Below are 26,263 nucleotides of genomic sequence, written 5' to 3'. Positions count from 1 at the left end.
ATTTTTCAACAACCATAAGGACCATGTCGGTAATTTACTCTAATATAAAACTCAGACAATTTTTGTTATTCAGTTTAAAAAGGAGATAAAGTGATGACATATATATATTATGTTATTCCACAATCATTAAAACAAATGCACTTTTCACCTCTATCATCATGATCCATTGGCTGCAAACATACTCTTTTTTTTGGTAAAGCTACAAGCTTGTTGGAGAAATCTGAGACAAATGAATAACTCATATATAATTAATCAAGAACCATTATTACAGCCTAAAAAGGAGGCTAAAACTTCTTATTGATTATTAACTTGCTTCTTCTGTCATAACAAAGGCAGAGATTTTTTAAAGAAGAAATCTTTTAATCTTTTTAGTTTTGAAGAAAAAATCAAACTTGGCAGACAGTGAGGCAGGTATGAAAGATTGAAACTTTTCACAAACCAGAATCAACAACTTGGATGAGTCAAAGGGAAAATTACCTAAATACCCTCAATCCTTATAAATTCAAAGAAATTTGTAGATATGGATATTTTGTTTACACACAATTTTGATGTCATATGCAGGCATGTAGGGTCAATTGAATATAATGGTCTCTCAAGACAATTGATGTTGTTAAGTGGATTTGCTTTATGTCTTTCAGCACCTCATTTTAAAATTCCCATTTTTTAACCAAATTCCACAGTATATATATATATATATATATATATATATATATATATATATATATATATATATATCAACAAGAAAGTGGTTTCAAGATTTCATACCAGCAGTTTTTTTATGCGTTTCCACCGACGGCTGGACTATATTATGCAGGAAAAACAAAATTAAATAATTTTCAATAACATGATATTATTCTCACATGAATGAGTTTACATTATCGTTAAACTAAAACAGACAAGAAAAAGTAAATTCACATGAATAGTTAGTCTTCTTTTGGAATTGAAAAAACATGTTATATAGTTCGAAGTTCAACCTTTGAACACCTTCAGATTATGGTTATTTCAAATTTCATGTAGTTGAAAGTTGAAAACCTTTCAGTACTTTGAACAAAAAGGAGGAAATTAATTAAAAGATAGTCTTTCCTCATTCAGGAAGCTAACTTATAGGGCCTACTGTGATTATTAGCACAAGTGAGAACATGACGATAGGCTTAAATTGAATATACTGATTTAGTGCTAAACCACCTAACTCCTCCTCGGTATTTTACTTCTATTCCAAGCAACCCTTTTTTTATATTCAAATCAAGAATTGTGGGAAGTTTCATATCAGCCATCGGTTTTCATATGAAGAAAGTAAAATAGTAAAATATGCAGATGAAATTAAGTCATCAAAGGGTTTCCATATCTAAGATGAGGAACAAACTTGATAGAATTTCTTTCATTCAAAATAAAAATGTCAAAGCATTGAAAATACTACCAACCACAGCGTCATTTCATTCACTATAAATAAGTAACAGCCTTTGCTTCCTTCCATACAAAACCAAACTTCTCTCCTTCATCGATCTTCCCAAAATGGCATTTTCTTCACATCATATTCTCTTCATAGTTTCGGCTTTGATCTTTTCTGTGATAAATCCTGCAGATTGTGCCACATCAGATGGCCCTTTCATCCATTCTAGAGCGGCATACTACCCAAATTCTGATGACAAAGGATCAGAAAGTGAGAACTCAAACATTAATTATATAAACATGCATACGCGTATATATGATTATAACTTGATTTCTAATGATTCTTTGATGATGATTTAATTTGCAGCTGGGAGATGTGGATATGGCTCATTTGGAGCAACGATTAATAATGGATATGTAGCAGCTGCATCTGATCTTTACAGAGATGGTGTAGGCTGTGGTGCTTGTTACCAGGTCATAAACACAACACAATATATATTTAAACAAGACTATATATATATATATATTTTATATAACTAGTAGTTACTTAATTAGTTTTTCTTTTATAAATCATCAGGTGAGGTGCACCAATAGCAAGGATTGCTCAGATGAAGGAGTGAATGTTGTTATAACTGACCAAGGTTCAAGTGATCGAACAGACTTCATTATGAGCAAGAAAGCCTTCAGGAAGATGGCTCAATCTACAAATGCAGAAACATCTTTACTATCACAAGGAATTGTAGATATTGAATATAGAAGGTAACATGATAATCAAGTGATAAACTTTTTTGTTTATTTTGTGTCAAAAAATATATTAAAAAAATCTCCCCATTTCCTCCACAGGGTTTCATGCAATTACCCGAAGAATAACATCACCATCAAGATAGATGAGAGCAGTGACTACCCGTATTACCTTGCTTTTGTCATATGGTACCAACAAGGCCAAAACGACATTACTGCTGTGCAACTATGTGAGGTAATAATACTTCACAATCGAGCATATATATAAAAATGTAACAAAATTATTTATCTAGATATTTCTCACGTGTTAGTTTTCTATTTGTTATATGCAGACAAAAAATTTCGTTTGTAAACTGTTGGATAGAAGCTATGGATCAGTTTTCACAACAAACTCTCCACCTAGTGGATCATTGTCTTTAAGAATGCTATTTAGTGGTGAAGATGGAGATGAAAAATGGGTTGTTCCGGTTAATATAATACCTGAGAATTGGAAGAAAGGAGACATATATGACACAGGGGTACAAGTGGAATAAGAAACTAATTCATCATACCATCAAAATACCAGAAGTTTATTATTGGATTGTAGGATAGTGTTAAGAGATTATCATAAGTATTGATGTTGTGGTTATTTATTCTCTTCTTTTTTTTGTTTAAAAGTTGTACCAGTTTAATTCGTTATCCTGTACTCTGTAACAATTGACCAAGCTACAGTAAAAGTGTATCCATTTATTTTAAGCATGTGACAGGTGTACATGTTTGGTTGCCTTCAGATAAAACATAATGGAATAAAGAAATCATTGTGTGGAAATAAGTGGGGGATTAGAAAAAAGGTTATTTTAACGGATAAAAATCTTATCTTTTAATATGATTTGTGGATACAAAAAGTTGTCTTTAAGGCAAAAGCAGTGATGTTGATGTGATGCTTCTCAAATGCAATATCGATCCCTGGGCTAAGGAGCGATCGAGGTAGTCTTTTTTTATTTATTTATTAGAACGGCATGCCACCTCACGGATAAAGTTAGTGGAATTCGAAGCTGGGCAAACTCCATTTGGAATTTGGAGTGCTTGAATCCCAAAGTCACCACCGGGCTACCATGATTCTGGCTGAGTGGATGGAAGTGGTTTCAAGATGTTACTACAAACATCGTTTGATGTTGTTAAAAATGACCTGTGGCGGGTTGATGGGTCATTGATAGATTGATCCAACCCAACCCATATAATATATGGGTTAACGGGTTGGAAATATCAACACAATCCAACTCAACCTATATAACTCGTTTAAGTATATATAAGTTTGCGGGTTCGCGGGTCAATGAGTCATTTTCGGATAACTTTTCACATGTTAAATTTATACGAATTATATATGTTTCTAAATTAATTAATAATTAGCATTTGTAAATTACTAGAATGAAATGAACAACCAACTACGAATCTAACGTGATAACTTAATAAGCAATAATTTGGAACAAAAAAAAATTCCAACATAGAATCATAAATTCATAAACTCATAAAAATCCAAATGAAAATGAAAACATTTATGGAAAGTACAATTGTGTCGTATATTTCATTGATTCATAAATATTTTTTTAATTATTTTAAAGTATAATATATATATATATATATATATATATATATATATATATATATATATATATATATATATAGTCGGGTTGGCAGGTTGACCCGTGAACCCAAATAGGTAATCCAACCCAACCCAACCCATGAAATAAACGAGTTGGCGGGTTAGAGATATCAACATAAACCCATTTATTTTCTAATCGGATTACGGGTTGGTTGAGAATTGTCACCCCTACTAAAAACTCACATTTGATGGTTCAAGCCACTTGAATAAATTCTCGCAAGCTAGCTACGAAACCGCTTGGAGGCATCGATGAGCAACACTTATGGATTCGGGCAACTTCAACTAATTCTCACAAGAATTACACGAAACTGCTTTGAACACTAACGGTTTTAGTGACTTATTTGGTTTTTTTAAATCACCATAATAATAGCCCCAAATTCTTGTATTTTCTCCGGTTCCTTCGCATTGTAAACTTTATTATCACTAGTGGATCTCTAGGTGGTCTCCTGCATTGTGGTTTATCCCGATTTGGGTATTCCGTGTAAATATTCGTGTGTTTGTCCCTATTCTTTATTGTTTTATTGATTGTCGATTCAATTCTATATATAAGTGATTTACCTTTGATTGGAGGTGTTATTATGTATTATCAAGTCATTTGAAGAATTTAGATCATTTGGACAATTTCATTTTAACCTAGTTTATCAATCTTTGGTAAACTTTGTTATTGGCAAAGTGTTTGTTGTTCTTTACTCATTAGTTATTAGGGCTTTTGACATAAAAGTCTTTAAATTTGTCAAAATATGATGGTTTTGTTCCCGCAACAATTTTAGGTTCGTGTTAATGCCTGAAGTTTGCCAAAAAAAAATCATTTTTGCCCGAAACTTGCAAAAGAAAACCTTAATTATGAAATCAAATTTGCAAAAAAAAAAAAAAAAAAAAAAAAAAAAAAAAAAAAACCCTTACTTTAACAAATCTTTTATGTTTTTACCCTAAATATAGTTTCCAATTTGACATGAAAATCCTTAATTTTGTCATATTTTTTCGATTTTGTCCATGAAAACCTGCTATTACATGTAACAGTGATAAATTAAATTGAAAAAAATAAGAAACTTTGGACATTAACGAACAAAAAATTGACACATGGATAAAACCGATAAAATTTAACAAACTTAAAGACTTATTTCAAAAGCCCTGGTTATTAATAACATTTGTCGATCATGTCCATAAACCTACATTCTTCTAAAGCGGAGATAGTGAAACTAGAAATGCATCGAAAATTTAGTGACCATCAACATCTAAATATGCAGTTAGCTTCTACAAAGGAATTTTTTTTATTTACCAAATTAACATACATGTTGGAAAAACATGATTTTTCTTTAACTATAACTTTTACCGGCTTTGGTCACATGTAAATTTAGATAATTGTGATCCATTTCTATAACATTTGATGGAAAGAAAGTTTTGTAATAATGTATTAGATGTTTAATTCGAAGTTAATATGAATAAGAATCTACTCTCAAAGTAAAATGTTTGGAATAAAAGATAGAACTTGAAAGTGAGGAAATAAGTTGTCCCATGCACATATGGCAAGGATAAACGTTTCATCGGGGGCGTTGGGGGAGAGGGCAAAGTGGGCAGCTGCATAGAGCCCAATTTGTTTTGTTATATATTTTTATTTAAAAATAAAAACTTATAATAACGATAATGGTCTTTTTTTTCCTGGCTCGTCTAGGGCCTTTGACGATATTTAATTCCTCAGGACCGGCCCTGAAACCTTTATTGGATTTATGAAGTAAAGGATCCCTTACCATCTAGTTGGACGGTGGAGATCATAATAGGTACCACAAAATGCGTGAGTTGTCGTTGATTGGTCTCGTGTGTTGACTGCATCGAACTAAGCCACTAGAGCTAACCACTGATTGAAGCGGCTCCTTGATTTAACTGGAAACTTGAGTTCACCGGCAGTCGGGCGGGCTACTGACTGTGGCAGCTATACGTAACTTGTCGAGTTAATCATTGGGGTAGCATGCCATTAGGCCATATCACATGTTGAAGTGGGTTTAGATTATGATATCCTTGTGAAGATATCTACCATTGATTTGTTAGGATTAAATATGTGATAAACACACAATAAAGATGTAAAGGAAAATTATGATTACAAGGATTTACGTGGTTCACACGATTAATCGTATTACATCCATAGACATGCTAGAGACATTTGATAGATTCATAAGCGTCAAACACATTTTTAGGCATAGAGTTACATAGGTACATTGAGATCTCTTATTATCTTTATATTGAAAAAAGTTAACCTATAACTGCTCGTGGGCCAGGCCCAAAAAGCCCAAAACATAACCATCAGATGTGGGTTGTGGCTCTTTGGTTCGAGCATCGGAGCTTTGCACACGAAAACCTCATTGCTAAGGTGTTGTTTGTTTTTTCTGAGGCAAAATGTCTGCAGTCTGCGGACCACATCTGTAGACCTCTTCAGTAGAAGAGGTGGACCAAACGTCTGCAGTTTGAAAAAAGAAGATTGTTTGTTTTTTTAACATCTGCGGGCTATTAAAATAAACTGAAATCTAAATAAACTGATTTTTTTAAACTTCAAAGTGATTTTTTAATATTTTTATGACTTTTTTTATAAATAATCAACGAATCTATATCAACTTTTATGTATTATTGTATAAAAAATAAAAATAAAAATGATATAAATTAACGTATATATTTTATAAAAACCAACAACTTTTGTTGCAAAGTTATAAGTAACATCATAATTAGTGATCAAAAAATTTGATACATAAATGGATGCAAATAAACTTTGATTTTTTCAATTAAATCCATTAAAAAAGTACCATAAATATTTTCTCGAGAAATTGACGATATTGTATTAAATAATGTTTTACAAAATTTGGCAAAAAATATAAGAATATATTATGATTTGTTTGTCATATTTATATAAACAACTTCAACGACTATTATTATAATAAATTTGTCAAAAATATAATGTTTGTATCGTCGAACGTTTTTTTAAGTTTTGTAATTTTTTTTTTCAAATTGTTCATCATTAATAAAGTTGGAAAAAATATAAATTTAAAAAAATAAAAAAAAAACTTGAAAAAAATAAAGATATATATGTTTTTTTAGGCTAGAAGATGTCTGAAGATGTTAGAAGACTATGGTCCATGTCTGCGCCAAGAAGAGGGCGCGCAGACATTTTTAGGTCTGCAGTCTTCAAAAAAACAAACAGTCTGCGAAGGCTAATGTCTGCGCGTGGTCTACGCGGCGCAGACAGAAGAGGTCACGCAGATCTGCGGACAAAAAACAAACACTACCTAAGTCTTGGCGGCAATGAGGTCAACGGAAAGTCCACAAATTAAATTGATTACCAATATATACAAAATAGAGGAAATTACTAATCTAGCCTAAAACACTAATTACCTATTTAAAAATAGCCAAAAAAACACATTAGTCAAAAGTAGCTCATGAAATAGTAGATTTGTCATTGTTGACTACGGTCAACGGTAGAAAACTACTCTTTCGTGACAATTGGCTAGTGTTTCCCCGTCCATCTACTCTTTCGTGGCCTATTGGCCCATAGTATATAATGTATAATTTTTCAGATTAGGTTATTTTGACTATTGTTTTCTTGGTTTTACCTACTTTTTTTCTCTCAATGGAGCACCCGAAGAACAACAAGGTACATCCATTTTTTATCAAAATTTTATCGTATTGTTGATTAGGAGTTGTCTTTGTATATAGGGACAACTTTTTAAAAAAACGAAAAAAAATATTAAAATCGTAGGTTTCATACGAAACCTACGGTGGTGTACAAGGGCACAATGCACAGATTTTGCAGTGTGGACTTGTACACCGTAGGCTTCGTATGAAGCCTACGGTTTTTTTCATTTTCTTTTTAATTAGTTGTAACCTCGTAAGCCATCATATATATGTTCTGATTTCATAATTTTTTTGTAAAAATTTAAAAAAAAAAAAAAAAATAACGAAACCGTAAGTTTTTTGGTGGCTAAAAAGAAACCTTAGGTTTCCAAAAAACCTATGGTTTTACAGGTTCAAAATGAAAAATAATAATAATAATAATAATCATGAAACGGTAGACTATTTGGCGAAACAGTAGTCCACTCTAATTACCTACGGTTTCGTGAGCTATTTTAGGATAATTCCTAATTTTTAGCTAAAAATGATTAATTACTTCCTTAATTAGGCTAGATTAGTAATTGCCTCTACAAAATATTATTACGAATAATAGACTAAAAGTAAAACCTAACTAGCCCCAAAGTGGTCACGATTGATGTTGTTGAGTGGCTTTTCGTTATGTCTTCATCTTTCTCAGTAGCCCTAGTTGTTCCTTAGCAAAATTCAACAGTAAAAAGGAAAACTCAACAAATAGTGGCTTCAAGATAACATACCAACACCTCTTCTTTATGCATTTTTTAAAACAGCATATCTTCAAATGAATGAGTTTACATTAGACACCTAGATTAAAAAGTAAATTTCAATATTAATATATAGTTAGTCTTCTTTTGGAATTGAAAAAAACCTTTTTATATCTTTGAACACCCTTATAATATGGATATTCCATTTGAACAAAAAGGCAAAAAAAAAATATAATACTTTATATTTCCTCATCCAGGAAGCTAATTAGGGCCTACTGTAATTATTAGCACAAATGGGAATATGAGTATAGGCTTAAGTTGAATATACATATTTAGTGCTAAAGCACCTAACTTCCCCCTCACTGTTTTACTTCCATTTTAAAAAATCTTTTTTTGTTTTCAAAATAAGATTTCTTTAGCAGCCCTCTTTCTTTGTCTAATGCACAAAATATTATCAATCTCAGTCTTGTTTGCCAAGCTCGGGTCCAAGTTTTCAAAACGTGTAAACCAATAAAAAAATGGTCCCTGAGATTAAACATCAAATATATGACTAATATACCTATATATATACTTCATCCATACATGAAAATGACAAGCACTTTTTTGTAATTGAAATTTCAGCCACCTGTTTCAATATGCAGCAGAATTGAAGTCATCATCAAAGTGTTTCCATGTAGTTTCCATATCCGAGCAAGTTGATGAGAGGAACAAACGAAATTCAACACAAAGTGTCAAAGCATAAGAAAATACTACCAACCACAAACTCATTTCATTCACTATAAATACCACAAACAATAATTTGTTTGCTTCAATACAAAACCAAACTTCTCTCCATTAACATCCATTTCCTTCTTCTGTATAAGTTATATAACAATCTAGATTCCCAAAATGGCATTGTCTCTTGATATCCTCTTCATAGTTTCTGCATTTATCTTTTCTGTGATAAATCCAGCACAAAGTGCCACATCAGATGGCCCTTTCATCCAATCTCGAGCAGCATACTACCCAGATTCTGATGACAAAGGATCAGAAAGTGAGAGCTCAAACATATATATATATATATATATATATATATATATATATATATATATATATATATATATATATAAACATGCATGCATATATATAATTATAACTTGTGCTTTTCGTCTCTAATTATATAGTTTTTAATGATTCTTTGATGATTTAATTTGAAGCTGGGAGATGTGGATATGGCTCATTTGGAGCAACGATTAACAATGGATATGTAGCAACTGCATCTGATCTTTACAGAGATGGTGTAGGCTGTGGTGCTTGTTACCAGGTCATTAACACAACACAGTATATATATATATATATATATATATATATATATATATATATATATATATATATATATATATATATATATATATATATAACCAAGTTATATTTTATTGTTTTATATAACAAATTATTTAATTTTGTTTTTATAAATCATCAGGTGAGGTGCACCAATAGTAAGGATTGTTCAGATGAAGGAGTGAATGTTGTTATAACTGACCAAGGATCCAGTCATGGAACAGACTTCATTATGAGCAAGAAAGCCTTCAGGAAGATGGCTCAATCTACATATGCGGAAACATCTTTATTATCACAAGGAGTTGTAGATATTGAATATACAAGGTAACATAACATGATGATTAAGTTTGATCAACTTATTTATATATTTATTTATTATGTGTCAGAAAATATTAAAATAATAATAATAATAATAATAATAATAATAATAATAATAATAATAATAATAATAATAATTCCCACCTCCTCCACAGGGTTTCATGCAATTACCCGAAGAATAACATCACCATCAAGATAGATGAGAGCAGTGACTACCCGTATTACCTTGCTTTTGTCATATGGTACCAACAAGGCCAAAACGACATAACTGCTGTGCAACTATGTGAGGTAATAATAATACTTCACAATCATATATATAAAAATGTAACAAAATTATTTATCTAGATATATATTTCTCACGTGTTAGTTTTCTATTTGTTATATGTAGACAAAAAATTTCGTTTGTAAACTATTGGATAGAAGCTATGGATCAGTTTTCACAACAAACTCTCCACCTAGTGGATCATTGTCTTTAAGAATGCTATTTAGTGGTGAAGATGGAGATGAAAAATGGGTTGTTCCGGTTAATATAATACCTGAGAAGTGGAAGAAAGGAGACATATATGACACAGGGGTACAAGTGGAATAAGAAACTAATTCAACATACCATCAAAAATATATACGAGAATAAGCACAGAGTAATTTGTCTACAGTATGTCGGTTTAATTTTTTTTAATAGTTTTAAGATATAATTATATTGATGTTATGATTATTTATTTTCTTCTTTATTTTGTTAAAAGTTGTATCAATGTTCATTATCCTTTCATTTGTAAGAATTGATCACCAACCTACATTAAAAGTGTATCCATTTATTAAGGGTCTTATATACACCGATTTTTTGTGTATTGGCATAGAATTACGTGTCTACATGTACACTCCTCTAATATACATCAAATTTATAATTTACCCTGGTTTGTAAAGTTTTATATATTACTTAAACATTTGGAGTTAGCAAGGAGAGGGGTAGTTCTGGAAAATTTGACTTGCCCCATGTGTGATGAATACGAAGAAGATTCTAACCATGTCCTGGGGAGTGTTTGTGAAGGGGTATCAAGATGGTGTAATATTCAATTGGGACCTCTCCACACAGTTCAGGATGTATTGGATTCCATTTCTAAATGGGGGTATGCAAAAAAAGGAGAAAGATAATCTCAGCTATCTACTATGGAACTTTATGGAGCCTTTGGAAGTCAAGGAATGAAAAGGTCTTCAAGAAAAACCGGCTACCACCAGATAAAGTCACTGATATGATTAAATCAGTGGTAAAGTCACTGGTATGATTAAATCAGTGGTTTACCTCTGGGTGAAAAATAGGGGGAAAAGTGACAAGTTAAATTGGGCATCATGGTCTCATTTCCCTTTGCTTTTCTGAATTATCTTTGTTATACTTTACATTTCCTGTTTTTTTTTTCATTGTATTTTGAACTCTTGTATGCCACTAGCTGTGGCTTATTTTTTCTTATATATTTCATTGGCCGGTTCCAAAAAAAAAAAACTTAAACATTTTAATGGCTCGTACTTATTATTATTATTATTGTTATTATTATTATTATTATTATATATTAAAATATTAATGTTTTGTATTTTATCGTTATAAATTAAATCCATTTTCAAAAAAGTTTATCTTTTACTATGATATATTTTATCATTTTAAATTTATAATTTTAACAACCGGTTAATTTAAGAATTTTTAATTCGGTCTAGCAATCTCTATTTAACCATCCTTACGTCAACTATCATAGCTCGCCACTATGCATCCTAAGTATTAAAGTTTGACATTGTCGTCATTTCACACCCCACGTTATTTAAAAATCTTTTTAGAATACATTAATCTTTAAATATTTTTGTTTCACGTTTAACGTAACATGAAAAGTGACATTAATAATTTTAAATAAATATTTTTTATAAAAAAATTCAATGTAATATATAAAAAATGTGACATATATCATTTTAATTATCATGTTAATATTATCAACAAAATGTAATATTACAATTTTGTACCTCCAGTTTACGTTGTAGTTTTAGAAAAGTCCCTAGATTTTTTTAATTTATATCTTAAACCCTTGAAATTTTATTAATTTTGAAAACTAACAAATAGAAACATATTATTTAATCATAAAAGTTGTATAATTAAAATGATCTCATGAATACATTTACAAGAAGAGTAATAATGAATATTTTTAAATACTTTTAAATATCAATAAAAAAAACTTAATTTGTTAAATAAGAAATATAAATTATGAAACATTAACAAAAATAGAAGGGATAAAAATAAAAATTTGGTTTCGATTTCTTTCTATATATAATAGACGACTGATATTTCTTATTTGTTAAACTGAAAGCGACTTGCAATGTGATTTCGAAAGTAACTTTCGTTAAAAACAAACATGCAATATTTGTTATAAATATAAATTTTATTAAATTGCAAGTTGGGAAGAGGATGGATGACACATATTATGAGGTATTTGTACTTAACATTTCTTATTTTTTATTGTTTTTTTGTTAAATGTATGTTTTTCTCTGTGTTATGTTTAGAGAGATGATATTCATCCAATGGAAATAAATGAAGTAGATGAAAATAATAGCTTGAATGAAAATACTGTTTTTTCGATGACACGTCGTCATTCGAAACGGATATCCATCCAATGGACACAAATGAAGCAGATGAAAATGAAAGTTTGAACGAAAGTAATTATTTCTTCAACGACACATCACCATTCAAAACGAATAAGGTATAAATTCATTAATATATTGTTATAGTAATCTTAGCATCGAGCGGATTTGTTAGCTACTAATAATAATGAATTGGGTGCAAAATGTGGCAAATACTTTAGGTTATGTCATCGTCATAAAAAATTCCAAACGTAACTCTGAAACAAAGGAAGCATACAACAAGAATTTGGCATAAGTTGAAAAAATTACGAACAACTATCCAGGTATTTTAAAATATACATTATAATATATTATAATTCATTACATCAATTGAAATTTGTTTATGTATTTCAGATGCATTTGTTTATCTAAACAAAACATGGTTGACACCATACAAAGAAAAATTTGTGTCTGTATGGACCGATACGTTTCCTAACTTTGGCAACCACATAACTAATAGAGCTAAAAGTCAACATGTCAAGTTAAAAAAATATGTCGAAACATCGCGATCAGATATCGCCAAATCATTGAAGTGTAATGATGATGTTATTGAGTCACAATACACGGGTATAAGAGCGAGTCTTACGCATAACAAAATTTTGATTGTACATCGGTACTACGAAATACCACATCACAATACACACGTATAAGGATATTTAATGTAAATTAAAAAGTAACATTTTCATTAGTTTTAAATAACCGGCAGTTTACGAGGCACATTTAATTTAATAGATTAAAAATACTAAAAGTTAGTGACACATATCCACTCAATCAATTCTTTGTGCATTTAGAATTCAATTCGTGTATTTAGAAATACCCATTTATTAAGCATAAAGTTTTAACGGATAAAAGTCTAATCTTTTAATATAATTTGTGGATATAAAAAGGTTTATTTAAGGCAAAAGTAATGATGTGATGCATCTTAAAAATGCAATTTCCTTGAAGTAAGGAGTGGGGTACTATTTTTTAATGGAAGTACTTTCAAGTTTCAAGATGTTACTCCAAGCACTATTTCACTATTTGACTTGTCAATCAACTATTGGAAAAACTTGATTTTTTCTTTATTAAAGAAATATCAAATTTAACAAACAACAATTCTTGAAATTCAATATTTACTTGTGTATATGAACTCTCTAAAGAATGATCATGTATCTTTGTATGACATTTTCATTTGAACACCCATATCACTCAGCATGGAGTACACCAATCTCCTCTTATGAACTAAATGACCTCCATTTGATTCAACATCAGAATTTCCATACTGAACCAGGCTTGATCCAGCCAATTTATGTAACCCTTTCTTCATCATCATCTCTCTCACATTTTCAACATCATCCCATCTCTCTCCAGCAGCATATATATTTGATAACAACACATATGGCCCAACATCATTAGGTTCCAACTCAATAAGCCTCTTTGACACCATTTCTCCAAGTTCTAGATTTGAGTGAGTCCTACAAGCTGATAGTAAGGCTCCCCATAAAGCAGGTCCTTTAGCCATGGACATGTTCTTGATCATATCTTCAGAATCTTTCATCAAACCAGCTCGTGAAAGGAGATCAACCATACAACCATAGTGCTCAACTTTTGGTTCAATCATGTAAACTCTTTGCATCAGGTCAAAATACCACCACCCCTCCAAAACCATTCCTGCATGTGAACACGCACTAAGAACACACACAAAAGTAGCATCATTTGGCACAGATTCACTTTTCTCCAAGTCTTGGAACATTTGTAAAGCCTTTTCTCCATGTCCGTGCATACCGTATCCACTTATCATTGAATTCCATGAAACTACTGTTCTCTCTGGCATTTCATCAAACACCTGTTGAGCAAGGTCCATTGATCCACATTTCGCATACATTGTCAACAAAGCAGTTGAAAGTAACGCATCCACTATGATGTTCTTGTTGTTCTTGATATACAAATGGAGCTGTTCACCCCTATCGAGCCTTCCCAAGTGTCCAGATGCAGTTAAGACACTCATCAGAGTTGCTTCATTTGCCTTCACATCTTGTTCCTCCAACATATCATCAAAAAGTTTCAAACAATCTTTGTAGTTTTTGGAGCGAGTGTAAAGAGCTAACAAGGTATTCCATGAAACTACATTCCTGCATGGCATCCAATCAAAAAATTTACGTGCAAACACGATATCTCCAATTTTAGCATACCCATCAATCAGACAATTCCAAGAAACAATGTCTCTACATGGCATCCTATCAAACAACTCTTGTGCTGCCACCATGTCCCCAATCCAAACATAACCAGCAATCATGGAGTTCCAACTAAATACATCCCTTTCAGGCATTTCATCGAACAGATTGCGTGCATGGCCAACCATTCCATTCTTCACATACCCATCAATCATTGAATTCCAAGTCACCATATCCGACTCCCAACTCAAATCAAACACCATCTGTGCATCCCTTATTCTCCCGCAAACCGCGTACATATGAATCAATGCATTGCGCACATATAAATCCAACTCAAAACCTTCTTTTAAGACCCGGGTGTGAGCCTTTTCCCCTTCTCTAACCAAACCCAATTCAGCGCAAATCTTCACCAGCAAAGGAAATGTGTAATGGTTGGCAGGGATGAACTTCGCAATCATTTCTCGACGGTAAAATTCCAAAGCTCTAAGCGGTTCGTTCGCATTCACGAAGCCTCTCATAATAGTGTTACATAAGAAGGAATCAGGTTCATCTACCCCATGAAAAAGATTAACAGCATGAAACACAGTAGATGGAGAAGAACAGAGCTTCTTCATCACCCTACCCGATGCAAGGGAATGTTGAAAGAGACCTGAAAGAATGAGCTGTGCGTGTACTTGGTTGAATTCTCTGAGTGTAACAGTTGAACATGACTCTAATTTGCTCAAGATGTGATGGTTTAGGCGTAAAATGGGTTCGCCTGCATCCTCGTTCTCGTGATCATGCCAAAGCTTGGGTGAGGACCTGAGGGAGAGATTTTTATGAATTTCTCGAAATTTTTCAATGGGTTGGGAGAGTTTCACGATCTTACCAGCAGCCATCGTGCGTTTTGAGTTGATTACCCTCCAATCTCATCCATCCTCAGCTTTTATAATACTGAAATTTAAAACATTTTAATAATAAATTTTACCGTTACTTTTTATCCTACTGTATAAACATATAAGAGCCTAAAAATATAGTGTGCAAACCAAATGTACTTTAACAAATAATAACTATGAATATTAGACTATCTAGCAAAAATACATATTTGGCCGGAAATTTGATGACTCAATTGTTGTAGATAGAGATATAAGATATAAAAATATCTTCAAAAGATAACTAATATATGAGAATATAGGTTTCTAAAATATGAATATGTGCCTCTGATTTGAAGGTATGAATCGATACGGAGTTATAAAGTGATAAAGTAAAAATTTTAATATCGTTTAATAATTTGAATGTATGAAAATGTGTTTGTAATTTGAAAGTAGGAATTGCGGACTCTCTTATTTTTTGGTGGAAATTGGGAAGCACCTCTCTTTTTTTTTGGTTTATGAATTATTAAAAAAAAAACTTTGATTTTACACGTTGCAACCATAACCATTGAACGGTGTTTTTTTTCCAATGAAGTAGTTGAAAACCAATTTGCGTAATAAAATAGGTGATGATTTTTTGAATAGTGCTTTGATTTGTAGTATAGAAAACGAAGCACTTGAGAAGGTTTAAACCTAAAATGTAATTACTTGCTTTCGTAGATGAAACAGAGAAGAGATGAACTTTAAAATGTAACTTGTTATGGAGGTTGAACTTTATGTCTAAAGAAATTGCGGTTTTTTTTTCTTATTGTATATCATGCGGGTTTTTTTATACCTTTTTACTTTGACTCTGACTCCGTCACTGTTTAGAATTATCGATCATGGAGTCATAATGTGATAAAGTAAGATTCATCATGTCGTTTTTGTGAATATCCCTTACTTTCATCATTACAAATTTTAAAAATCATCTTTTATAGTATTTTAATTCGATGATCAATATGTTGCATAAATTACCAATCGCTACATGTATAATTAGTAGAAAATGCAATATGTTACACAAAATAAATTAGTAAAAAAGAAAGATACACATAAACAATGTCCTCATACTTTGCAATGATTACCAAATAGAAACAAATAGAGTTTTTAATATTTATCATATTTTTTTATATAATTATTTACTTTTAAATAACAGTTTTTGTTATTTTTTAATATATTTAATTAATGAAAGTAAAACATATTGTAATAAAAATCATATATATATAACTTGGGTTGTGGTGACTTGGTAAAGCATGTGGAAGATATGGTGGATAACCTATTGACCCATGTTCAAATCCTGGCACTACTCAGCCCTTGTGGCCATGGAGGTTCGCCTGCAGTGACTCCAGGGCATGAGGCAAAGTCTCATGTTTGCAGCGGGGGATTAGTCGGTGCGCGTAAGCTGGCCCGGAAACCCTCGTTAGGGAAGTTCCCTTTCCAAAAAAAAAAATCATATATATATATATATATATATATATATATATATATATATATATATATATATATATATATTCCATATCAATTTATCATTCAGTCCAAATAGTTTATATAATATGATTGCAAAGCAAAATCATAATATAAGATGATGTTTATTTTTTTAAAAAAACTTCTTTAAACCGTTTTTTGTTGCGCGACGCAACATACGCGCACAGTGGCGGAGCCACCTTACGGCCAGAGTGAGCCCAGGCCCACCCTCACATTATGATTTTTTTTTGTTAAACCTAGCCTAGCTACCCAGGCCTACCCTCTTCGATTGAATTAGTCTGAACCCCAAATCTTCTTCGTTCAAATCAGCAGGAAATCAGATGACAAAGCATGCGTATTGAAAATCATCGTCTTCCAAATTTCTAACTCTCTTAAATCTTAAACGAAGTTGGCAATCGAACAAGCAAAGCAACGGGTTATTCGGTTATTGAATTATTGTATGTTAATATTTTATATTTTCAACAAATGTAGGGCATATGTTTATTGTATATGTAGGCAATTAAGAAGCAAATCAATAACCTGCAAAAAGACTTATTCATGTAATCTGGTTGGTTGTTGTGTTTGTTTAGGTAGCAGTGGAGTGAGTAAATAGGAAATTAGAATCCTATTATTTAGATTGTGGGAAAAAGTTGAAGCCGTAGGCAGTCCCACCCCTTTGTTTATTTAATTCCCTTTATTTATGTAATTGTTTTGTTGCACTTGCAGTACTAAAGAGAAAGTGTCATCCATTTTGCCTTTGATTTTTGAATATACATATTCATCTTTCTTTTCATTCTCTCAAACTAGCATATGAACACACCAAATAGAACCCCATATTTTCTTTTTGTTTTTCTATTTAGATGTACCTGAGATTATTGCGAAAGATGGAGCAACCCTAGAACAAAAATATGAAGCTGATATGTTAATTAACTCCTTGCAAACCTTTCATAATTTAAGAGGAACACCCTAAAAAAAAAAATTGGTTTCGTCTTGTATATGCAGCACTTTCTCTATCACAGCAGTTTGTTTTTTGGAAGGCTTCAGACTACAAAACATTTGGGTGCGTGGCGCAAAACTTGACTTGCCTATTCAAACATTTTCAACTTTCGTTTTTTCCAAGTGTTTTTTTTTAATTTTGGTATAACTTATTTTTTTGTAACTTTTATTTTTTTAAAAAAAACTTTGATTTTTTTAACTTTTATTTACGGATTTGATACAATTTCTTTTTATCGTTGTGACAAATTTTAACTTGATTTTAAAAAAAATAAAACTTTGATTTTTTTAATTTTTTTTTCATTTCTATTAATAATATTTTCAGTTTCAATTACATTCTTTTTAACATGTGTAATTTTTACGAATTTTTAGACATCGTTTGCAATACTTTCTTAATTTTTTTTTACTTTTTTTTGTATGTTTTTTACAGTTATTTTTTCTAGAATAAAACTATTAGTTTGTTTTATATTTTTTAAAATTTTTTTTAAAAAGTTTTATATCATTGTTTTCTTACATGTTCTTTTTAGTATTCTTTCAATGTTTTAATAATAGAATTATTAAAATTTTGGTGTTGAGAACTATTTTCAGTTTATATCAATGTTTTCTTACATGTTCTTTTTAGTATTCTTTCAATGTTTTAATAATAGAATTATTAAAAAACATGTTTTTTATTATAGGTTGTAGCCGTTTGTTCCACTTCTTCTGCTACAGATGATTGCAAATGGTCCACAGACTGCATGAATTTTCTCTTTGAAAAAACAAACAGCAACTAAGTGTTGATTCGGCCTTTGTATGGAGTAGCCCATGTAGTTGCACATCTGAAGCGAGCCCGCCTGTATGTAACAGTAGGGCATTGTCCTGTTAATGCCACTTTGTCGGTTGTAATAGAAACATGTTGTACCATGGTGGAGGACTAGTTTAAAAAGGTAGGTTTGTTACACTGCATGTATGATCAAAACATGTGATATCACATTAATTAGGAAACCATCTCAATCATACGCATCCAATGATGATGCATTTGAATTTTATTCAACTCAAAGAAGTTCAAGGAGTTATGAACACAAACACAATCTTCATTATCAAACATGATGACATATACATTTAACTCTTCCATTAATTGATATCAAACAGCAGGCCAAGCAACTTCAAGAAGACCGATACAAAGAGCTGTTGCTTAAAATCCACAATTTCCATCCATACTTACATCGTGCACATGTATGATGTAACTATGAGACATGTGGAATTTGATTGATGTGTGGATGTAAGTAGTACTTTGTCTCCATAGTTAGTGTATTTGTGATTGATGGCATTCCAAAATATCATGTTCAACATTCTTTAGCACATATGAACATCCATTTGGTTTAGTTATCAATAGTGAAATAGACCCAACTGATTCCCACCATCATTAACATCAAAAACTAACCTAAATCCTATAAACAATATCTATAAAAAAAACTCCAAGGGAGAGTGAAATGTAAAGAGCAGGCAGCACACTTAAATTCATCACATAAGAAATGGAAGCAGTAGTGTATCATAACCCTAAAGCTTCCACCAAACCCTCGTCTTACTACTCATTTACCAAGAAAAAGAAAAAAAAAAGTCCAATCTATGACATCTCTCGGAATCTGGCAAGTGCTTTCTTCTGAATGAGAGTCCGGTAGCTATCACCTGCTTGCACCTCCAGGGTAGGGTCCACCGCCTTCTTGGGTTGACTCCCGAGTCCCGCCCTCTTTTCTGTGGCTTGTGCCTGCACGGGCTCCACCATCCCACTCCCGTCTTTCCCCAACCCCTGGCAATATTCATATTCATATTCAATTCAAACTCAGTATTTTACTATTATACATTAAGACTTCACCTAAATCATACAGCTTTGATAAATGTGATTTACAGTTGCTCTCTGGCTGGTAATTAAAAGGAAAGAACTGGAAAAGTTTACCAAGCCTTGTTGCCACCCCATGTTTCGAAGCATCCGGTTGCCAACATTACTCTCATCAATCGCCTTCTCAGCTGTAATTACCTCATAGCTACTTCCACTTCCACTACCCCCACCTCCCGCCTCTCCACCTCCACGTGTCCCACCAACACCAGGCGGAAAAGGCATCGAATCCCTTTTCATACCCGAATCTCCATCTTTTACAACAAGCCCACCCATTATATTAAATAAATAAATAAACAGTCAATACATAATAAAGAATCAATAATAATACTAGTATCCCTATCCATCATCAAACAGATTCTGTGTCCTTTTACATATGACATATGACATATCCATCTCCTCCTCTTTTTTTTCATAGTTAAAGCAATTAATTAATTAATAAGATGAATATAACAAGAAGACTACTACTGAAACAATTATTTATATTCACAAACGCTTACTTGGATCCCCAACGCCAACATCACCCCCAAAAGATGACGAACCATATAAACTCCTCCTTTCAGCAGCTCGATCCCTATAACCACTCTGAGGCTGCTGCTGTTGTTCTTTACCAGACATTGCTGACTGTACATGTCCATGTCCATGTCCATGTACAGGCGCCTCTGAAAACCGTCTTCTACCACTCACTGTAGCTGCTGCTGGTGTGTAAGACCCCAAAGCAGATGCATCTGTCCTAAATGGCACTGCACATGAATTATTCACTTCCATACTTGTAGTTGTTGATGCAACATTATTTGACCCTGACCCTGACCCTGACCCTGACCCCACATATGTAGTATCTGATTTCACCACCCCTCTACCAGACCCCCTTATCACACCTCTCAAAGTCCCCCCTCCCACTCCCACAGGCTTTTGTGCATCTAAGTTTGCTGACTGGACCGATGTGTTAACAGAAGAAACTGCAGCCTCGTTTTTTAACTTTCCAACACCACCACCGGTTACAGTTACAGATACAGTGTTGGATTTTTCTTCTGTTGACAGATTGGCGTCTCGTGGTGCTTGACTCTCGTGGCTTCTCTGCTTCCACATGGAAAGCACGTTGCTCATTTTCTTCTTGCTAGCTAAAATACTACTTTTTGAAGCAAGTTTTATTTCTTTCATCTTCTCTTTCTCCTTTTTCTCTGCTGCTATTGCCGCCGCCTGAACAGCATCCGCCAACGAATTAGCGGTAGTTGTGGTGGCTGCCGGTGCAGATATCACTACTTTTCTAGTGTTTGAAGGTTCCTTTTCTTTTTTGTTATCGTTTTGGTCATTATTACAAGGGACGTATTGTTGACTCTGGTGATCATATGAATACCAAATTCCATTGTTACCATCGTAGTATAGACCTGTATAATGTATGTATGGAATACATCAGTAATCATATACATACATAATTCCATATTGTAATAATCTTTATCAAGAAAAAAGAAGAAAAAGAACCTGTATTTCCATCATAATAGAATCCAGAAGCAGCATCATAGTAATAACCAGATGCTTCATCCCAAACAAAACCAGACTGTGGAGCCGAAGCATCTTTTGGATTTCCACCCTGCTCTTGTTGCCCATTATTAGATTGTTTCTCATCTGGATTATACTCTTTTGGCGCCCATCCAACAGCATCATACTACAAACATTTTTATATTTCATAAACAAAAAATATCATTTTTATATATTTTATTAAAAAAAAAAAAAAAATTATTCCATTACCTGCTGAGCAAATGCAGCAGCCTCAATTGCTGCAGCAGCAAGGCTACTTGAGTGAGAAGAGGATGCCCCTGTTCCTGGTCCAAGTATGCTTTTTGCATATGCAACTCTCAAAATTTGACCATTTTTCTCAAGTGTTGTCCCATTTGTTGCCTCAAGGGCTTTTGTGGCATCTTCAACCTGAGATTCAAAATAAATCCAGATAAGAATAAAATCAAATACTAGAATGTTCCACAAGTGACAAGTCTAGAAACTTACCGAATGAAAATGTACAAATGCAAATCCTCTTGAGACGTGAGTAAATTTGTCTCTCACAAGTCGAAGATCCTGTAAACACAATTATATGATTTATATCATTCAAAAAATAAAAAGTTATACCTTACTTATAGCACAAAAATGATGCGTACCTTAATCGGAGCGTGTTTAGAAAATTCATAACGAAGCATTTCCTCATCAGCATTTTCATCCAAACCTCTCACAACCAAAACATGTGTGGGACCTGAAAGTACAAAATGTTTTAAAAAAAATGCTTCAATCAGGTATGATAATTTTAAGCTGTTGATAAACTAACCTGTCTCCCCTTTCTTACCAAATGAATTAGTATTTGATGATGACATATCTGCTGGAGGAGCATCATCTGTTCTAGGTTCATTACACTGATTTCAACAAAGATCAACACTCAGTTGAAAAGGTCAAGAAAATGACAAAGACATAGACAAACATGTTTTGAATTTTATTTAAAAAAAAAAAAAAAAAAAAAAAAAAACACCTGAAAGCAAGATGTCCTCCGTGCAAAATTAACACAACCACATATTGTGCACATCCAATCAGAAAGAACCATTGTGCTTCTGTGGTTCATGTGCCCTGACCTTGATGAACCATCTGACCCGAACCCAGATCCACCAGCTCCTCCAGTTGGTTTACTACTGCAACACAAACAACAGATAAGTAACAATGAAAGTAAATATTCTAAAATAAAACTAAGAATCAGACATGCATTTACCTGTACTCAAAGAACAGCTTCCTACCATCAACAACAAGACCCTCATCTCCAATCTTATCCATCATCAAACGTGCAGATCCCTGATTTTGATTTGCAGCCAGCAATAAGTTCATAACTATGCTACTCACAAGCCACAACATTTATGCACCAAAAAATTCAAAAAAAAAAAAGACCCTAAATTGATACCGTTGTAGGGAAATCAATAAATGCAAATCCACGAGAAACACCAGAGTTTCGCTCTTTAATGACACGAACATGGCGAAGAGGTCCCCATTCAGCCTAAATGGTGACAAAAGTATTAAACAAATTGATTGAAACAATTGCAAAGAGATGAGTGAGAGAAGAAAGAGTACAAGCATTTGATATAAATCTTCTTCAGTTGTCTTTTGGGAAAGACCCTTCACAACAACAGTAGCAGATGGAACCTACACAATGATAATCAAGTCATCCAACTAAGAAAGAAAGAATCTTTTGAATGTGAACTTTTTTTAAAAATAATGCATTATGATTTACACATACCACTGAATAATGTTCATGGTGACGATATTCATCGCGATCTCTTCTTCTATCTGACCTGTCATGTCTGTCTCTGTCTCTGTCCCTGTCATCATCATAGCTGTCCTCACGATGACTTCTGCCATGGCTGCGACTTCTTGGAGATCTTGACCTAACACGGTCATCATGTCCACGTGATCTAGAACGTTCATGCCTTCTATATGGACTTTGATCCCTTTCTCTACTCAAACCTTTTCTATCACGGGACCCACGCTTTCTCCAACTGCCCTCTCTCCTACCACCTCTTTCATAATCAGAATCATAGCTATGCCTTCCACTTCCATATTCATAATCTCTCTCACGGCTATCCTCTCTGCTTTGTGAAACCCGACCTCTATTATAATCATAATCATCATATCCATAATCATCACGTTCACGTTCACGTTCACGTCCACTATATCTTGGAGGCCTCTCGTATCCATGATCATCATAGTGATATGAATCAACATCACGATATTTGACAGTGTCGATTTCAGGGTATGGATTATTATCATGTCGCCTTGAATCTCTATCAAGTGGATATTCATCTTCATAGCTTCGCCTTCTTGTTTGAGTTTGAGGCCAAGCTCCCACTGGTTCCTGTGGTGGAGGAAAGGTCTCCCTCTCCAATACATCGCGTTGGAAGGTGTTTCTTGAATAGAGTTCATCTCTTGGAAAACGGTCATCTAAATACCTCCTATCATCGTATGAATCATCCGCCCTGTTAATTGAACATAAGGCAGATGCAAAACAGAGAAACAGTGGTATAACAAAAAAAAGCATGAATATGAATTACTTGTAACTTTAAAAAGTTCAAGAAGTATACTCGATTTTGGACTGATGGTATGAAGAAAAACTCACCGAAAATTTGGTTCATGGACTGCAGCATATCGATCGAGGGCCTGTGGATTCAAGAGAATAAGGTATGTCAGCAAGTTATAAGCATGGAACTAGAATTCCATATCCTCATTTTGTCCCATGGCTTAAGGATGAGATGAGAGTCACAAAAGCAAGCCCTAATATCTTGATTGTATTTGTATATCATCCCATATATGTCATTTTTTTAAAAAGGAAACCACAATTACGCTGTTATTTTCCCATCCAGGCTGAAGACCATAGCGACCAGGATCCATTTCCAATGTTACCCCTCCTCTTGATGATTGATTGATTGATTGCTTACAGGTTTCAGGAGCAACACCACTCTTTAATTAAACCTTTTTTTTCCTGTAATGGATGCACAAACAGACAGTTATGCTACAGTGAATTGAGTAATAATCCTCATGACTTGGCCTCCCATTTTACTGGACTCAATTCTTCAAAAATCTAATTCTTCCCACATATATCCATCTTCAATTTCTTATAATACAGAAAATTAAGGCTCTTGAAGAAGAAGAAACCAGCAGCAAACAAGTTTACAAATTTATCTCAGGTTTAAAGATAAACATAGTACCAATGACAAACACATTGAGATACAAAAAAATGCAGTTTATCTCAGGTTTAAAGATAAACATAGTACCAATGACAAACAAAGAATTGTAGTTTATCTCAGGTTTAAAGATAAACATAGTAACAATGTCCCAACTAATCCACTAAACTCACGTTGACCAACATGTAACTAAATGCAAATCTTACAGGTAACTTAAAGATTATGTATTTCCACTTGCCCAACTTCAGGCTTATCATACTTAAAGCACAAGAACCAGAAATTGAAGCTAAACACGCTAATATTTTTCAAGATTACAAGCTAATCAATATTTTAAACCCCAAAGCTCTATACGAGCAACATTTACCATGAGATCCACAATGATTCCTTACACTTCAGTAATTAAATCACAACCGCAAAAGGGTACAATGAAAAGATAATTAATATATCAGAATCTAGTCTCTGGTCACAACCCAATCCCAATCCCAACTCAACAATCACGTATCCCTTCATAAACGATTACTGGGTTCCATGACTCAAACTTTTTTTATATTGATTCAGCGTTTACTTTTTAATGATTCGCAACAGGAGAAAATCAAAGAAAAGAAAAGAAAAAAAATAAAATTTATTAGTGGGTAGCTATGAACAGAACGATTAAGTCCATGCCAATGGGTATCTTGCATACACCTGGTAATTCCTGTTCCACTACAAAACAACATCAAACTTTACCAAGAAAAACACCCTACAATATTTGCAAACACCTGCAAACCCTTGATACTCCGTTATTCTATTAGGAATCGATAAAACTATAGGCATAAGCTCACGATTCTTACGCTGCAGACGCTTAATTCGATCGCCAGATTTTGTTTATATCTTCGATCTAGAAACACCAATTCAGGTTAATTGCTTCGAATGCATCGTGTAGCAGATAGACGATTGCGACTGTGTAGAATCGAACAAATTCACGAAAATTGTAGATTCAAACGCAAAATACAAGATCTAAAGGTGCTATTTTGCGACAATGAATGGCCTAACAAGGAGGTTGTCAAGAGATTTGTAGTTATATAAAGAGGATGAATGTTCGTACGAAGAAGTAATCAGATAATAGGGCATACGGGCAGGAAACACTTTTTCTTTGATTAGGTTTTTGGGAGTTGGGATTACATATATTTTTGGTAGTTGCATATGTGGTCCTTCTATTATTGCTTTTACCTAGGAATGCCCATTATATTTTTGCAAAATAAATATATGAGATGTATCGTTGTGTTATTCACTACAATCCCATATACCGTAAAAAGGTAATATGTTATTGCAAAAACATTTTTTAAGACTTTAAAAAAAGAGAAATTAAATATTATTATTTTATAGTATCTTTCTACACATTTAAAATTTTCTACACATTTAAAATTATGATATTTATTATATTTAATAAAATTAATAATTTTTTATTATATTGTCATCAAGTACATAAAAAAAATATAAGAATATTTAATTTTTCTTAATAAAATACAATTTTGGGACTTTATAAAATACCTACAATTTGGTGCGGATTTAGAAAATAAAAAGCCATAAATAAATTTCCTTGTAATATATAATAACAATGATAACTTATAACTAGTAAGGATAACTAATTTTAAGTTTGTATATATTTAGTCATTAAACCTATTTTTATATTCAATATACCATTAAATTTATTGAAGTTGTTTAAAAAGTACCAATATGACCGGTAATAATTGGTTTTGCCGGTTTCCGACGTCTTTTCCTTCCAAACATGAACTTTCTGCTCAT

The 26,263-nt window shown here is 32.7% G+C and overlaps 4 protein-coding genes across 6 annotated transcripts; 2 read left to right on the top strand and 2 right to left on the bottom strand.

Annotated features, from left to right (window-relative positions):
- The first annotated feature begins 1,380 nt into the window (after positions 1–1,380).
- Positions 1,381–2,865, top strand: LOC145094301 (expansin-like B1). The gene is made up of 5 exons (XM_079032569.1): positions 1,381–1,660; positions 1,757–1,863; positions 1,967–2,148; positions 2,233–2,365; positions 2,463–2,865. The coding sequence occupies exons 1-5, from the start codon at positions 1,513–1,515 to the stop codon at positions 2,661–2,663; spliced, it is 771 nt and encodes a 256-aa protein (XP_078888695.1). The 5' UTR covers positions 1,381–1,512; the 3' UTR covers positions 2,664–2,865.
- A 6,044-nt stretch (positions 2,866–8,909) lies between these two features.
- LOC145094300 (expansin-like B1) lies at positions 8,910–10,966 on the top strand. The gene is made up of 5 exons (XM_079032568.1): positions 8,910–9,139; positions 9,303–9,409; positions 9,569–9,750; positions 9,900–10,032; positions 10,133–10,966. Exons 1-5 carry the CDS (start codon positions 8,995–8,997, stop codon positions 10,331–10,333), a joined length of 768 nt encoding a protein of 255 aa, XP_078888694.1. The 5' UTR covers positions 8,910–8,994; the 3' UTR covers positions 10,334–10,966.
- Positions 10,967–13,435: 2,469 nt separating this feature from the next.
- On the bottom strand, positions 13,436–15,501 carry LOC145091681 (pentatricopeptide repeat-containing protein At5g15300-like). Its single transcript, XM_079029456.1, has 2 exons — positions 15,418–15,501; positions 13,436–15,350 (listed from the first exon to the last, which is right to left on the bottom strand). Exons 1-2 carry the CDS (start codon positions 15,459–15,461, stop codon positions 13,541–13,543), a joined length of 1,854 nt encoding a protein of 617 aa, XP_078885582.1. The 5' UTR covers positions 15,462–15,501; the 3' UTR covers positions 13,436–13,540.
- Positions 15,502–19,339: 3,838 nt separating this feature from the next.
- On the bottom strand, positions 19,340–25,620 carry SUA (suppressor of abi3-5). 3 transcript variants are annotated; one of them, XM_079029455.1, is made up of 16 exons: positions 25,309–25,620; positions 24,138–24,276; positions 23,914–23,954; positions 23,038–23,773; positions 22,872–22,943; positions 22,705–22,797; positions 22,519–22,598; positions 22,285–22,441; positions 22,105–22,171; positions 21,923–22,014; positions 21,774–21,842; positions 21,519–21,695; positions 21,252–21,435; positions 20,270–21,157; positions 19,830–20,023; positions 19,340–19,682 (listed from the first exon to the last, which is right to left on the bottom strand). In XM_079029455.1, the coding sequence occupies exons 2-16, from the start codon at positions 24,183–24,185 to the stop codon at positions 19,500–19,502; spliced, it is 3,081 nt and encodes a 1,026-aa protein (XP_078885581.1). In that variant the 5' UTR covers positions 24,186–24,276; positions 25,309–25,620; the 3' UTR covers positions 19,340–19,499. The 3 variants fall into 3 exon arrangements, with proteins under 3 accessions (XP_078885581.1, XP_078885580.1, XP_078885579.1); XM_079029454.1 differs by having other exon boundaries at positions 22,087–22,171; positions 22,285–22,438; XM_079029453.1 differs by having other exon boundaries at positions 22,087–22,171; positions 25,309–25,619.
- Positions 25,621–26,263: the final 643 nt, after the last annotated feature.

This window comes from Lactuca serriola, chromosome 3, assembly GCF_051521515.1.
Source record: "Lactuca serriola cultivar US96UC23 chromosome 3, Lser_US96UC23_V15, whole genome shotgun sequence".
NCBI lineage: Eukaryota > Viridiplantae > Streptophyta > Magnoliopsida > Asterales > Asteraceae > Lactuca > Lactuca serriola.
Note: the sequence above shows the minus strand (reverse complement) of the source record. Positions and strands in the feature narration are given on the sequence as shown.

Bases quoted from the DNA above. Each gene is read 5' to 3' on its own strand.
- LOC145094301 (XM_079032569.1), top strand. From the start codon at position 1,513: ATGGCATTTTCTTCACATCATATTCTCTTCATAGTTTCGGCTTTGATC. The intron at 1,864-1,966 runs GTCATAAACACA...ATAAATCATCAG, and splicing joins GCTGTGGTGCTTGTTACCAG to GTGAGGTGCACCAATAGCAA. The intron at 2,366-2,462 runs GTAATAATACTT...TGTTATATGCAG, and splicing joins CTGCTGTGCAACTATGTGAG to ACAAAAAATTTCGTTTGTAA.
- LOC145094300 (XM_079032568.1), top strand. From the start codon at position 8,995: ATGGCATTGTCTCTTGATATCCTCTTCATAGTTTCTGCATTTATCTTT. The intron at 9,140-9,302 runs GTGAGAGCTCAA...TTTAATTTGAAG, and splicing joins TGATGACAAAGGATCAGAAA to CTGGGAGATGTGGATATGGC. The intron at 9,751-9,899 runs GTAACATAACAT...CCTCCTCCACAG, and splicing joins GTAGATATTGAATATACAAG to GGTTTCATGCAATTACCCGA.
- LOC145091681 (XM_079029456.1), bottom strand. From the start codon at position 15,461: ATGAGATTGGAGGGTAATCAACTCAAAACGCACGATGGCTGCTG. The intron at 15,351-15,417 runs GTAAGATCGTGA...TCTCTCCCTCAG, and splicing joins AAAACGCACGATGGCTGCTG to GTCCTCACCCAAGCTTTGGC.
- SUA (XM_079029453.1), bottom strand. From the start codon at position 24,185: ATGGATCCTGGTCGCTATGGTCTTCAGCCTGGATGGGAAAATAACAGC. The intron at 22,172-22,284 runs GTGTTTTTTTTT...TGTTGAAATCAG, and splicing joins GGAGGACATCTTGCTTTCAG to TGTAATGAACCTAGAACAGA. The intron at 21,436-21,518 runs GTAATGGAATAA...AAATGTTTGTAG, and splicing joins CTGCTGCATTTGCTCAGCAG to TATGATGCTGTTGGATGGGC.